At 42.6% G+C, this 15,178-nt stretch overlaps 1 protein-coding gene across 1 annotated transcript in view; it reads right to left on the bottom strand.

Moving 5' to 3' along the window:
• The window catches only part of ank1b (ankyrin 1, erythrocytic b), a 56,661-nt gene extending 41,943 nt beyond the window's left edge, over positions 1-14,718 (bottom strand). Inside the window, exon 1 of the mRNA XM_061067560.1 lies at positions 14,593-14,718. Within this exon, the coding sequence (XP_060923543.1) occupies positions 14,593-14,718 (126 nt within the window). The remainder of the gene's footprint in view (positions 1-14,592) is intronic.
• Positions 14,719-15,178: the final 460 nt, after the last annotated feature.

The following is a 15,178-nucleotide window of genomic DNA, read 5'->3' as shown; positions in this document are numbered from 1 at the left end:
ATCTATATAAAAATATGTAAAAACTGTGTCAAATTGCAATATGCAATGTAATGCAGTATAATATAATATAATATGTGTGGATGTAGACCACGAGCAGCTTCCACTAGACCACATTCAGACGGAGACAAGTTGTGTGGTGAGCGAGTTCATGGCTAAGAAGCTGAAACCTGATCCAGAAGCAGAATTGGTGAAGAAGTATCAGGGGTAAGGCTTCGTTTGATCAGGTTGTTTAGGCTAAAAGCAGCTGTGAGTAGCATCGTCATCACTACCATCATCCGACATCGGAATAAGCATGTCTGAGCCTTGCATTAGAGAGGAGAGGGTGACATGTGTTCCCTAACGTTTTTGGCCCTTGAAGGATGTTGTTAAAAACCAAACGGCCTGTGATTCCCTGCCCTTGACAGAGAGATGTGCCGTACAAATCTCTGGATCAGTGTTGAGATCCGGATTCAGGAGCTAAGCCGTCGGTAATTTAATTCAGCGACTTCTCTCTTTTCCTCGTCTCCTCCACACATCCCCTCGATAGACAGACACACATTACAAGTGCACTTATTTACACACATAAACAGACACACTTAGAGGAGTCCACACACAAATGGGAAATAAAAAGCTTCTCTGCTGGGTTTTCCCATGTGGATGACACAGTGTTGTAATATTTCTCATTTCAGAGGTGTCAGTTTTGCACTCCTACACATATCCTACTCTTTATTATTCTAATGCATTTACCCTTTTTAGTTATTATTTATAACTTTAAACTAATGCACAACATATATATCGTATAATAAATCATACAGTGTTAGCTTACTGAGGACTAAAAATGAGTAGATGGGTATTTTGCAGCATCACATTTATAGTTCATTGTTTAATTTTTGATATAGTATCAATTATTAATGTGTTTCGGCATTACTGTAGGAATTGGGTTATGTCATTACTGCATAAATATACAATAGAAGCCTGTGTTTGTAGAGGAGGGTCGTTCAAGCTCACATCTGTAAACATTACTATATGAAACTCCTGAGGTTGCTCGCTCTGCCACATTGTTTTAATGTTTCTAACATGACTGATTCATACAAATCTGTGCAGCTATGAGAGGATGTAGGTAGGCAACTTGTAAGGGTAGAACCCAGACATGTGTGTTCAACGCCACCATGCAACAATATGGTATAATAGACATGATGTGCATATCTATTGCTGAGTGATATGTGAGAAGTTTAATAAATTCACTTAGTCTGGCAAATAGATGGTATCAAAGCAATGCTATTACAATAACCAAGTAATAAATAGAGAGACAGAAATAGGAAGCTTTGAACATTTTTAGAACATCTCAATGTTTTGGTTCAAAAAGAAAACAGAAAATGTAGCGGAGAACAATGAGGCTGCATAATTACACTGGATAAAAAAGTTATTGCTTAATATATTATTATCTCTGCCAAGGAGGTTATGGTTGCTTTGGCATTTGTTTGTTTGTTTGTCTCTTAGTTAGTAGCATTACAAAAAACTACTTGACTTTGATATAGAAGACATTCAAAAATCTGGACGCTATTAGTTCTATTTCTTTGATTTCTTAAATTTGGCATATAAACATTAAATCATTACTATGAAAAACAATACAATACAATGGATTAGATACCATGAAAGTAAATAAACTACAGAACTCAATGTGGAAGTGACTATAAGGTCAGTGCAGAGTGACTCATGTGACGTGGTTGGATGCTGGATGTCAGACGATCTGTGATTGTGGCCCGGGAGGGAGAGATGGATGACATGAGAGGCATGGGGGGTGTGGTGGGGGGGTGCAGAGTGCTATCATGACGTTGACTGACTGACTCCCAAATCACCCGTGTCATGAATCAGAACTGCAGACGGCTCTGGAGCTGACACATATAACTCACACAGGCACACGGACAGAAATGCAGAAGAAAGCTCGCCGTCGTAACGTGCGTGCAGATGCATGTGTACCCACACATGTGCGGATGTACAGATTTACACTGGCACATTTCAATGCAAACACACGGTTCATGTGCAGACTGTCATATCAGAGTGAACAGACACACTGTAACGTGCTGCATCATCTTCAGTCCCGCTGCCAACAGGCGGTCACAGAAGCCGACATATGCTCCTCACCGCAGGATGTAAAGACTCCAGCACACAAGAGCGCACGTGTCAGCTGACAGCTCGCAGCAGGCCGCACATGCAACAACACTGAAATCATTGTACATCCAAAAAAAAGTCAACAGGTTATTGCATTCGCCACTCTGCTGGGTTATTCTCCTTAAATGGATACATTTTCCCCGTGTCCTGGTATATCTGTATTTGTGTGAGACACTCAAAATGTTAAATGTGTTCATTGTACACATATGAGTTGTTTTCCTTCTACTACAAACGCCCTGAAGCTTGCACCTCTTCCAGTGGGGAGGGAAATCCCTTCAACATCAGAGTCCATACAATGCTAAAGAAATACTGGAGAAGTACAGGTTATAAACTCCACAACCAGATGATAACATTTCAGGTTCACTAGCTGCTTTTGACAGGTGATTTGCCTTTCTACTTTAGATTTAAGTATTTTAAATAGAAAGTTTGATTATCTTAAACATACCATGTAGGTTTATATCTGCTTATTAAGTTGCTTTTTTGATTGGATGGCATTAATATCTCCAGAAATATGGCCCATGTGTTTGCATATCTGTGTGAGTCTGTGCATACAAGCGGAAGCTCCAAGTTCTGACACGAGCATGGTGCGCTGTCCCCACTGTGCTTGTCTGTGTTGGTGACAGCAGGACATCACTAATCAGCCTGTGGGCGCAGAGTCATACCAGTAATCCACATGCTGAGAGAGGGATGGAGACACCGAGCGGCCGGTGGAGGGAGAGGGAGGAAAAGTCACAGAGGACGAGCAGAAAATGCAGAGGAATTCACGATCGAAGGAGGGCACGGCCTCTGAGTTTACATCTGCCACTATAACTGCTACGATCACTACTGCTTCTAATAATAGCAATGATTCAGCAATAACATTAAGGGTTTCAGCACCGGGCTCTCTCTCGCTGGCACAAGGTATTTGAAAGATAATAATAGAATGAAACGCAGTGAAGATGACATCAGATTAAAATAAATCATTTTAAGAAGAAGAATTATCACTTATGAACCCCAGACCGCAAAAGAAAGGCAAATAACCTTGACATGCCACAACAGGAGAATAATGGATTTACCCTCAGCCACAAATTTGCTGTTGCCGGTCTGATAGATTTCACAGGCTAGCGACTCCTCCTGAAGCCGGTCGATAGAGCCAACTCCTGTGATTCAGCATTCTAAGCAGGTTCAGAGGGGCCGTCTTAGCCCAGGAGGAGCCATTCGTCAATGGGACAAACGCTTGATGCCAGGGTCGGACGTGAAGCACGAGGTCCAGTCGGGGTTAACACATCGCACGCGCCAAGTTGAAGCTGCAGCAAGTGGCTTGTCTCCCCCAAGGCCAGCCAAATATAATTTTACATAAAGTCCAGATTAGAGAAGCGAGTCACTGAGCAATGCAGAGAGGAAACTAGAGGAAAACTAAAGGAATTCTGATCTAAAGTCATTAACATATTGACTCAGGGGGTCGAAGGCAGAAGCAGATGGTAAAACGATCACAGTGACATAAACACACACAAGATGTGAGACTATCGAATCCTGCCGGGACTAATCCATCTCAAAAGACAGCCAAATTACTCAGAGGTACAGCAGCCATGAAACCTGCAGCTGTTTGACGAGTGGGAACCTTGCGTTGTCAAAACAACAGCTTTTCATTTTCACTGATTTGTCACCAGCACAAGAAGAGAGTGCAAACTGCTTCACCTTCAGTTTAACGCGACATAAATTCACTATCTGCATTATCCACCTTTTTCTCCGAAGCACAAGCGGGTGAACAAGGGGAAGCTGCAGAACTGTGACACATGCCAGTTGATGTCCCAATGAGAAGTGTCTGAGCTCCTTCCAAAGCTCATGCTATAATAAACCCGATGCACCAGGGAGAGCTAAAAATATGGACACGACAAGCTGACACACTGCAGCATCAAGCTGCACTTCATCCAGAGTGCCATCAATCACACTCATCATTTACCAGGTGGGGAAGCGTGTCGCCTGTGACGTGGAGCGAACGTGTGATATTCATATTTACATATATGTACAATAAATCTACATATAGACCTTGTACGTCAGGCACATGAATACGACTTTTCAATATATCGAGTCCAGTTTGGGATGAACTTGCTGCGATTTCTAATAATAGGGTTAGGGTTAGATTATTTAAAGCTTTATTCAAACTGGAGTTTGTTTTTTCCTGTGGGACAGAATGAATACTGTGACACCTTTAAAAGATAAATCAGCTTAGAGGTGAATCAACCGTATGTATCAAATACTCTCCTTATAATTTATAATTCACATCAAAGAGTGAAAAAGGGCCGGGACGTAGATAACTTTGCTTTGGGAAAAATTTCCCCATGGGGACAATAAAGTATATTCAATTTGATTTGATTTAATCATGAGATGTGAGACATGAGGGAAAACGTACTGGAGTCTGTAGGAGGATTTTTTGGGGTTAATGCAGATAACAATAACTCCCTGAAACTTCTGATTGAAATCTAATGACAAAGAAATATAATAGGATTGATATTCAGTTTACCAATGAACTTTAATAGAAATAGCTATAAATAAGAAAAACACGAACCCAACCATATTAATATCTACAAAAGACAGAACATCGACTGTAGCAGATCTCTTGGAGGAGTACGATTAAAAAGAGAACACAAGGAAAAATCTTTAAAGTGAGATAAAGTGAGATAAAGCTGATTCACCATTTTTGCAGGAGTTGTTTTCGCATTCTCAATTTGGACGATGCAAATAACAGTTCAGCTAAGAGCAATCAATCACCCTGGGCTTCTCTGCATGCTCCAGTGAGCACGGTGTCTTGAATCCTGATGACGCCCTCAGCTTGTTAAACCACAGGATTAAGGTGGGGTTTCTTAGTATGCAGGCTATGTGCATTTTTGAGAGAAGGTGCATCCGCTCTCACCTTGGCCTCCCTTGAGGGACGACTGGTGCCGAGCCAGCAGCGCACACAGCCTGTCACCCTGTCAGTCAGTCAAACCTCTAAAAGAGCTGAGTCAGACTCTCTGCTTCATTACAACCAGGCAACGGTCCACAAATATTTTTTGTATGAGTCATACGTGTGAGACGGAGAAGGACGATGTAGAAACTCAAGCGTGGGTTGAAGGGGAAAGATGTTGCAGTGATCCACGCGTGATACTCCAGCCTCCCATCGCCGTGTCGCTGGTTGGACTCAGGACACGAGCGCTGGTGTGAATGAATCATACGGTGGGTGATACAGTAGCAGCAGTGGAAGACTGTGCTGATGAGATCATTTCTCGCTGTCTGTAGTTTAGTCACTGGCTCCGCTCCATGCTCTTGTGACTTCGGTAACACACGCCAACAGGAAGTAAACAAAGCGGAGGAGAGGACGCCGAGCCAAAGACGAGGGAGGAGAGGAAACTCAGAATCCTTCCTTCTATCGTTTTATGATTAAGTCCTTCGATGGGTATGCAAATAGGACAAGTGAAGAAGCATATTGCCTCTCAGTCTGTTCCTGTGTGACTCGATATCATCTAAATACAAGAAAATCATATTTCATGACTCACAGGCGATTATGGCAAAAAACACTGTCAACATTTTATTATCCAGCTCAGGCTCCAGCTCTGCTAATGGAAGGCTTTCCCATGGATGATTTGTGCTACCTGATTGTTTACTGGAGTTAACGTAACAGACAAAAACACATTGTGATGCTAGGGCATGGCTCAGCGATGACAGGTCATGTTGCATGAAAACAGTGAAATAAAGGAAATCGAGTTTAAGAGAGATAAACAGATTTCGCATCATCTGTTTCCCTGAATGGGAAAGTGGAAATGTTTAACTCGTTCCCTGCCTGCTATTCCACACTCGTTGTCACGTATCAATGCTGGATCAGTGGGTTTAGGACGGTTTCATCATGGTGTTAGGGAAACGTTGCAGGGTCGTATGGAGAGATGGATGATTGCAGAAAGGTGAAAGGATAGGAGAAGGAGAAACGGAAAACAGCATTTGTCTTTCGTTTGATATTTTAGACATTTACATGCACATTTCTGTCTGGAACTATTGCAGGGTGAAGGAATGAAGTTTTCCTGGAGATGGATGACGTCTTAAGCTCAAATAGTTATTGTCAACACCAGATGTGAGATCAGTGAGACATTTGGCGGATCAAGTAAAACTTTCACATATGATTCTGGATATAATCAGATACTTGGAATTAAATCAACAAAGCTACACAATGAGCATTTGCTTCTACCATTTAAAGACATTTGAAGCAGTGAGTGCGAAGAAGAGCTACGGACCAAAGGAAATAATAGACCGGATTTGAGAATGGAGAAGAAGAGGTAGGAGGAGAGACAGAGGGGGAGGGAGAGAGGTAAGCAGTGAGACAAAAAGCCGGCTGATGGACGAATGCACCGAAGGCTCAGTGAGGGAACAAACAGTCGCTTCCCTTTTGCCGTCTCCCATCTAGATTTTAAAATTGAATTAGCAATGAAGTATTTAGTGGGTTTTCCAACTCAATGCCTCTGTACAGATGAGGACAGCGCAGGGAAACCTACAGCGCTGGTGATTGCTACCATTCATCTTTTTTGTTTTTTTTCTACATACGAGTCGTACGTTCACAGCCAGAAATGCTATATCATACCCACAGGGTGAGGAGGAATGTCGAGAAGGGGGGGGAGTTAGAGAGAACTGGAGGATGTGGAGTCGACTGAGGAGAACCACTCAGTTTGGAGTTCTCGCTGTCACCCTGAGCTGTCGTGCTCCCGGCCCGGCTGCCATCAATGAGAGCTGATGGAAAAGCTCCGTCGGATCCGACAGTGGGAAGTGATATCAGTGAATGAATGGCAGCTGGTCTTGGCAAGGTTGTTTGCAAACCAGCGATGTTACATTTGTCTTGTTTTCATTCGTTTTCGAGACGTGAAATCCAACAACCGGTCTGGAGTAAGTTTTCCTCTAGTTGATAGAAAATCGCTTCCCATTGATTAGTAATTGAGCGAGTGTAGAAGTTCCATCAAGCAGAAGTGACCAATGACGTGACACCCCTGCTCATCATGGGGAACGTGCACACAAAGACACATGCGTATGACTAAGCTGATTGTTGGTTTATAATAATATGCATGATTAGTTAATACGGTAATGGTTGGAAATATGTTGTGAGAAAACAAAAGAAATGAATAAACATCTCTCTCAGACAGGGCAATTATATCAAATTGAATTTGATTATACATGTGCGATTCTGCATAATATTACCATAAAACTCAAATTGAACTTTGTTCAAGGCCCAAAATCAACATCAAGTCTGTCTGGAGCGTGTGACAAATATATGTTAGCACCACAGATGTGTCTTCACCACAACAGACCAACACTAGCAAACAATAAAACCACCACAGTATGAAACCAGCAGAGGAAAGTGATGGAGTCAGGGTGTGCCTGAGAGCGGCTGCTCCAGTGCATTAGGGCTCCTGCAGGCCACATGATCTGGGTGGACCTTGAGGAGCACTAATTCCATTACATAATGCCCAGATCCTCCTCAAAGTGTGTGAGTGTGTGAGTGTGTGTGTGTGTGTGTATGTACTCGTTGTCTGCGTGTCAGCGCGTGTGGCATCGTGCTCGTCTGTATCACTTTCACTCTTCCTCTAATGATTCTTCGGAATTAGCGGTGCTCACAGACTGACTTTGCAAATGACCCTCAACGTCAAACGCATCATTAGCACTAGGTGTAGTTAACGCTGCATGTAGGTCAATTACGTAAAAGGTGTTTTTGTAGCTGTTGTATATATTTTAGATTGTTCCTTTTTGATATGAAGTGCGGCTACTTGGGATGCAAGACGTATCTTGGAAATATCTGAAATACAGTGGCTGTGTGAGTCATCTTTTCTTATTGATGTAGTCTCATCAGAGCTGCTGTGAGTTGAAATGAAATTCAGCATCCACATGATTGAGAGTGCAGCCAACGCATGAGGCTTCTTCCCCCCCTCCAACCCATTTTGTGTCTGGTTGACTTTCTGTGCAGCAGGTTTTCATCTCCGGCTGAGGCTCACCCTCGTCCATCTCCCCCCCACCCTTCATCATCCCACCACGTGCTGTGACACACCGTGATCACCATGGTAACATCAGTCACTTCCGACCACCTGTCTACTGACCCCAGGGTCGTGATAAACTTTGCCAAAACAGATTTACAGCTTCATGCCGCCCGGCCTTGCTAACAATGGTGATGGATGCACTGATTAGCACGCTGGCATATGAGCCGTTACTCTTGAGGAACCAGACGACTACGTGTTGATCTAACGGGCCATCGGCACCTTTATTCTCTGACCACAACAGGGTTCAACAGCTACTGCTCGCTGAAGTATTAAAACGCAGACTCATGGTTCAAATGCCTGAACCTGAACTTTCTAAAAGCCACAACACACACTGAAAGATAAATGTTTTGTGAAGATCTGGTCTTCAACCTTCAATTACTCTGCTAAAAGCGTTGGTACGATAGGGTACGTTCGGTTCTTACTGTCCTATCAAAAAGGTATTATTTTTTTTTCTTTAAATAGCAGTACATAGGAAATATCTAAATCATGGAATTGGGTAACATGTTTTTCAGAGATTTATCAATGAAAGACTAACCCATTCAAGGAAAGAAACACTTTTTTGTTTCAAAGCTACATTTCCTAAGGGATAAATACAATGTCTGCCTGTCTGCCTATCTATGTAAAATGGCAGATTGTATTAGTATCTATTTTTTTCATGTATGAACTAAATAATTTGTCATGTAGACATTAGCCTAAAAACAAAAAATGTCTTTGTCTATGTCTGTGTAGATATTTCTAGAATATAACATGACTATTTTGTAAATAACATTCACAGGCTTATTCTTCCAAGCTATTAAAAATGTTCCATTAAAACAATAAATGCACTAGAATTGCAGGCACACAGACATATTTAGGTAGCTAAGCAATGTTTTCCATTAACAAAACAAACTGATTTTCCTGATTATTATCAAAGGTGTCTGACATAGTCATGCTTACATGAAGTCACTTGGATCTCCAGATCAAAACATGGGAGTCGAGTCCCAGATAAGCCCTCGTGAGGTCTGATAAACATCGGCCATCATGCCTCTACTCTGGAATCTTCCTGTGTTGTCTGAGCAGGAACAGATCTGGGGCAACGTCAGACACATGATCGGAGCAGGTGCTCGGCTCGCACACAGTTGTGGTGTGTGTGTGCGGATGCGTGTCCAGCTGTGGTCTCAGATGCAGTGTAATCCAAGGCTGACAGGTAAATATAGCCTGTGGCTGCTTCAGGCTGGGCTGAGTGCTGCTCCTTTCTGCTCTGCTTGACCTTGGCTCATCCTGCCCCCCCCCTGTTCCTCAGCGTGGATGAAAAGGCACTGGTCCATACGACCATGCAGCCAGTTACTATAGCTTTTGTTTATTTTCAATGACTAATTCAATGTCAAGGCTCTCACCATACCTTGAACCTCCTGACAAAGTATGAAAGAGGTTTTTATCACATGAAAAACATTAGGTTATACGTATAGCAGCAGAAATAATAATTTGATAATATTGGGTTAAATAACTGAAACAACACATATTACGCAAACATTCACCTTTTAAGCTCTGCACAGCGCTCAGGTATTTTTAGCCTTTTATCCTCTTTTAGGCCATTTGTTTTTTTCTGTAAAATTTGAGTCGCAGTGAAAACAAAGAAACCACTGTACCTGAATGACAGACAAAGCTAGCAGCTTCAAACGGTTTTATTTCGTCTGAACCTTCTGTCCAAACACAGCCCCAGTCAGACAATAAACTTAATTACTGGCAAGGGCACGATAAAAAAATGAACTATGCCTACATATAATAACTTTTTGTCCAAGCCCACCACGACAGGTATTACTCTAATCTACGCAGGCAAACACGTCGGCCATAACCAGTAATGTTTATCTGAAACTTTTGTTCAGTGTTCTCTGGTCACTAGTAACAAAATAAATTATTAATATGGCTTAAAACAAAAAACTAAAATCATTAACAAATATATAATCACATACTGTACCCAGATTTAAGAATGGCTAATTCCACAAGAAGACACAGATTAACCCAAAAAAGCACAGATGACTCTCACACAAATTAGACCCTTGGATTCTCGGACACTTCCTAAAGAGCTCCAGTCCCATGGGCGCACGTGAACATGCTCATCTCCACCCCCTCCCCACACAAATACACAGTGTATGAAAGTATTCTTTTCAAACCTCCTCTTCCTTTGAATCTGGGACAACATGCAACACGATTTAAATTGGGCAGAACTGCATCTTTGTGCACAACATCTCCAAGGATTTGACACCTGGTTTGCAATGAAACTGAAACTATCAAAAGACAGCGGCTCATCACCTGTGTGAAATGTAAAGGTTTGTCATGTGACTGAGGAGCAGATTCTTGTGTTTTCTTGTGTCAATATCTGGGTTGCTTGTAGATTTTAATTGTCTAACCTGAGGCCAATGCTCTTGCAGTTCCGTCGTCAGAGGAGTTATAGGCGATTTTTCAGAGAGGAAAACTCCCTTCACCTTTGTGCTGTGAACTGCATGACACAAATTACCCAAATGATCTATTAATTTACACCCACAGCTCTGGAATATAAAAATAGCAAAGGGAGGATAATCTTTTTCTTGTCTATCATTCTTATTATCCATTCTCTCTCCCCTTATCCTCTCAGGGTCATGGACATTTTACAGTCTCCAATTAATCACACCTCACTCTGCATCTCTTTGGACTAAGGGAGAAAGCTGTAGTATCCGGAGAAAACCCTCAAAGACACAGAGGAGAACATGCAAACTCCACAGAGAAAGACCAAGCTGGGATTCAAACCTTCTTCCTCTGAAGCTGCAGCGCTAACCACTGCACCAACGTGCCGCCTTATATCATCTTTAATTACCAACGTTAGGCATCACTGAAAACAACTTCTGATGTCATCATCCTGCATGTTGCAGTGAGTGGAGACAAGAAGCAGTGAAAGAACGAGAGACACAGAAGAGAGTTTTGACTAATTAGGCCCAAGTATCCATAAGGTTACATAAAAGTGGAGTGAGAGACCCTGAAGCCCTGTTTTTGTTTCACTCACACACACACAAACTATGTGCACACATCTCCTTGGAAAATACAAGCAAGCGAGAGCCCCAACTGTCCATTAGCAGATCATTGGATCCATTGTATTAAGTGCAGGGCAAGGAACCGGGACAACGTGCAGAGCCCAAGAGCCTCACGCCGAGTTCCTCCCCTAAAAGCTTTCATGTCCCAGATTAGTCGCTCTCATCGGTTACAAGGAACTGACAATGAACTCAAACAATCTTTATGGCAATTTGATGCTCTGCCTCATTCACGTCATCCCATTCTTCTTTCCTTATCTTATTACGGCCATGGAAGAGTGAAGCTTATTTTAAGGACGTTATTATTAGCATGAGTCTCATGCCAGCTGAGTGCGGCCCAAGAGAAGGTTCGGTATCCAACTCATTTTGTGGTTTCCGACAATAGTTGTGATCTCGGCCAAAAAAACCTGATCAGGACATTTATAATTCATGGCGGCATAAATCTACGACAATCAAGAGCTTGTTGTGACGTGCTGCCGGTAAACATAAGGCAGGGATCAATAAACGTATAGACCAAAGCAAAGCTATAGCGAAGTAGATAGTGATCGAGTGATCCATATTGATAAGGTTACAGCCCGCGGGTCAAGAATACATACTGTCACTGTGGCCAAACATTCGACTCCATAGTTTATTGACAATGCATTGAATTTAGCTGGATTTCAAACCGCCTGATGAGTTTATTACCTTGTGGTAAAGAGTGACTATAATGTAGCTAGTCTGTGGACTGAGTAGAATAGTAGTGTAGAGTATATGATGATTCTCATTGAATTTGCACCTAGAAGTATATTTGTTCTTATGTTATTTCCTGTCAGGTCTAATAAGTGCTTCCCTCAGGCAGCACGCACCACCTTGCAAAAAACTAGCATTTAGCACACAGAAGTACATCAGTATATCATACTTCAGTCTGCCTATATGACATTTATGCTCTTGTTCTTCTCTTAATAGTCAACCTTTCTATTTTCCAGATATACTGCGAATGCTGAAAGAAGCTGACAAAGGTCGCGGATCTATTCCAAACCAACTGTCGGACTCATAACATGCACCTGAGACAGCAGAGCTAGCAGGACGGCCCTGCACTTTCCCTCCTGTAACTGGATTACTGTCCGGCCGATCCACAGTTATCACAGAATCTCTGTTGGCAGTGCAGTGGATGACCTTTGTGCGATGGGAGTAGAGCAGAGAGATGCCACGTTGCCAAGTTTGATTTACATCGAAGGAAGCTAATTAACATCCTCAGGACATTCAGACCTGCCTGTCCCTCTCTGTGTCTTTGACTTGCTCCCTCGCTCCATCTGGATCCAAAGTCCACAGGAGGACATGTTGAATTCTCAATGTTTGTTGATGACCAGACTAATCTTGCTATGATTTTGAAGCAAAAATCTTGCACAGCTAATATGCTCATTAAACAATCCTGGTACCTGATACAACCAAAGTTGTTGCTTTTTAGTTTGATCATTTATGAAGTTGTTATTTCATTTCTGATAGATTTTGTCCCTTAACATCCTGATTATATTTCCTTGTTATATATTTTTGACAGTATTCCTACCTGCCGTTCATAAAAAGAAATAATAATCTTGGCATCAGGTGTGAGTGGAGTGACTGAAGTTGGTTTACTGGATTAATATCAATGGTATTACACTGGAAGACAAAATACTGATCCTGGTACCATTCATAAATTACATTTTCTAAGAATTTCTTCCGTCAGTTCTCATCTATGTGTGTTTCAAATTTCATTTTTCAAAAAAGTTTGTTTTTGCTTTTAATCATAGCGGAAATTCAAACTCATGCCAATCTCAATTTAGCTTTTTAACCTTACTACAGAAGGAATACAGGAAAATGACAAGATCAATTCATGCTACGTCCAATCCAATGTAATCCAGTTTACGGAGGAGAAATCTTCGGATAACTGATGTATTTATGTCAATTTGTACCACTTGATTTCTTTTATGTTTTTGTACAAACATATTTTGTATTAATTACGTAGGGTTTTTTACTTGCATCACATTCTGGATATTGTCGTGTATATAAAAGATCAATTCAAATCACTAGATTAACTAATGGAATATTGGTGAATCAAAAGAAGTGCGTCAAGTGAGTCAACATACTGTAAGTGATACTGTGTTTCTATAGGCACAACTGACGTCACATTTCAAGAGTTTTCTAGTTTCTATCAATGGAAAGTAAATCTGCACAACAAGCTGGCACCCCAAGCAAACAACAATCTACATAATCAGTTTTTTGCTGAAGATTAACTAAACAGAAAATAAATTACACCCCATGAGCAGTGAGCAGCCCCAGCTCCCTCTGCGGATTCCATTTATGTTTGCCTCTTTCCCTTTGTCTTTCTGACAAACCCTCTATCTCTTTGTTTTACATGCACACACACGTTGTACAATCTCCACATCGTGATGTTGCAAATTAAATTTCTAAAAATTCCATACGTTGTTTAATCAGTTCAACAAGTACCTTTCACAAATTGTTCAGTGCTGCCAAGCGTGCGTGCACGGAAGCGCAGACCCTAAAAACATCTGCACCCAAAGGCAGAGCCAGAGCAGGAGGGTGAAGAAGAGGGTGAAACGCAGGGTGACTGAGAGCTGTAATGCTCACAGGAAGATTATCTGCATGTCTAGCTCGTGACAATTCCTTTAAATATTCATGTACTGCACGATTAATATTACTGGCAACAGATACTGCTGTATATATATAACATAACTAGCATAGGTGTCTCCAATGGACAACACATGCAGAATGCAACCAAAGAGATACACAGATGGGTTATTATTAGGGTGTACCTCCATCTTCCCCCTCCATTTTATATCTACCCCAATGAAAAAAAAGGTGTAATATGGGGGAACCACCGACTCTAAGACCAACACCGTTTCATAGAAGAGAGAGGAAGCAGGGCACATCAATGATGATGTGATTACATGCATACAAATACGTGTACGTGCTGTGCACTGAACTTGCATTGCATTCAAATGAATGAGCTGCAGCCGTGTAATAGCGCTTCTCATGTAAAAGGAAAAAGGAATCTGTTATTCAATCAACAACTTCCACCTTACACCAATCATCATTTTCATCTTCAGCCTCATTTTCCCTCCCCTGGAGCTGAATATCGGATGGAGCGCGAGCACAACCTGCACCAGAGCATATGTGCCCGACTGGTTAGCCTGCACGCACGCACGCACACACCAGCTGAGGCTGCCAGACCAAATGTGGGATTATAAATGTGTAACTGCATCCCTTGCCAATCACACTAAATAGATGCAGAGAGACTTGTAGAGAGAAAGACAGGTAGAGGTGCATGGGGAAAGATGGATGTGAGAAACCCCATCCCCTTCCATGTCTCAAGAGACAGACAGCCATACCTTGCGCCTGCGGTCCCTGGATTTATTCCTCTTTTTTAACTTTTCCTCCTCCTTCTCCCTCTGCTCCGCGGCGGCGGCCTCTGCAAGGTCCTTGGTCTTTCGGAGCTGCTTGGCGGCTTGTGCCATGGTGCCGCTGCTGCTGCTGCTGCTGCTGCTGCTCCAGTCGCCGTCGTTCCAGCCCTCCTCCGGCTCGCTCTACCTCCAGTCGTCCCCTGCTCGCTCCTCCCGTGTCCCCCGAGCCACGTCACTTACTAACTCCTCTCTGGTGGCCACCACATCATGTGTGTGTGTAAGGCGAGAGGTGGGAACCTCTGTGTCTGGATGCTGGTGTGTGTGTGTGGGTGATGCTGATGCTACAGCAGCCACAAGACATCCTCCAGCAGCCACACAGAAGGATGCTACAGCTAGGGGTGCTGATGCTGATGCTGGTGCCTGTGTCGCGGCTGCTACTCATCCAGTCAGCTTGCACTGCGCCGAATTGCCTTCCCCTCCCCCTTCTTCCTCTCCTACCTTCCTCCCCTTCTCTCCTCTCTCCTCCCTGTGCTTGCACGGACCTGTCACGCAGTCCCGTGTTCAGCACAGTGGG

This window comes from Limanda limanda, chromosome 1 (genome assembly GCF_963576545.1).
Source record: "Limanda limanda chromosome 1, fLimLim1.1, whole genome shotgun sequence".
Lineage (NCBI taxonomy): Eukaryota > Metazoa > Chordata > Actinopteri > Pleuronectiformes > Pleuronectidae > Limanda > Limanda limanda.
This window is presented reverse-complemented; position numbering and strand designations above follow the sequence as displayed.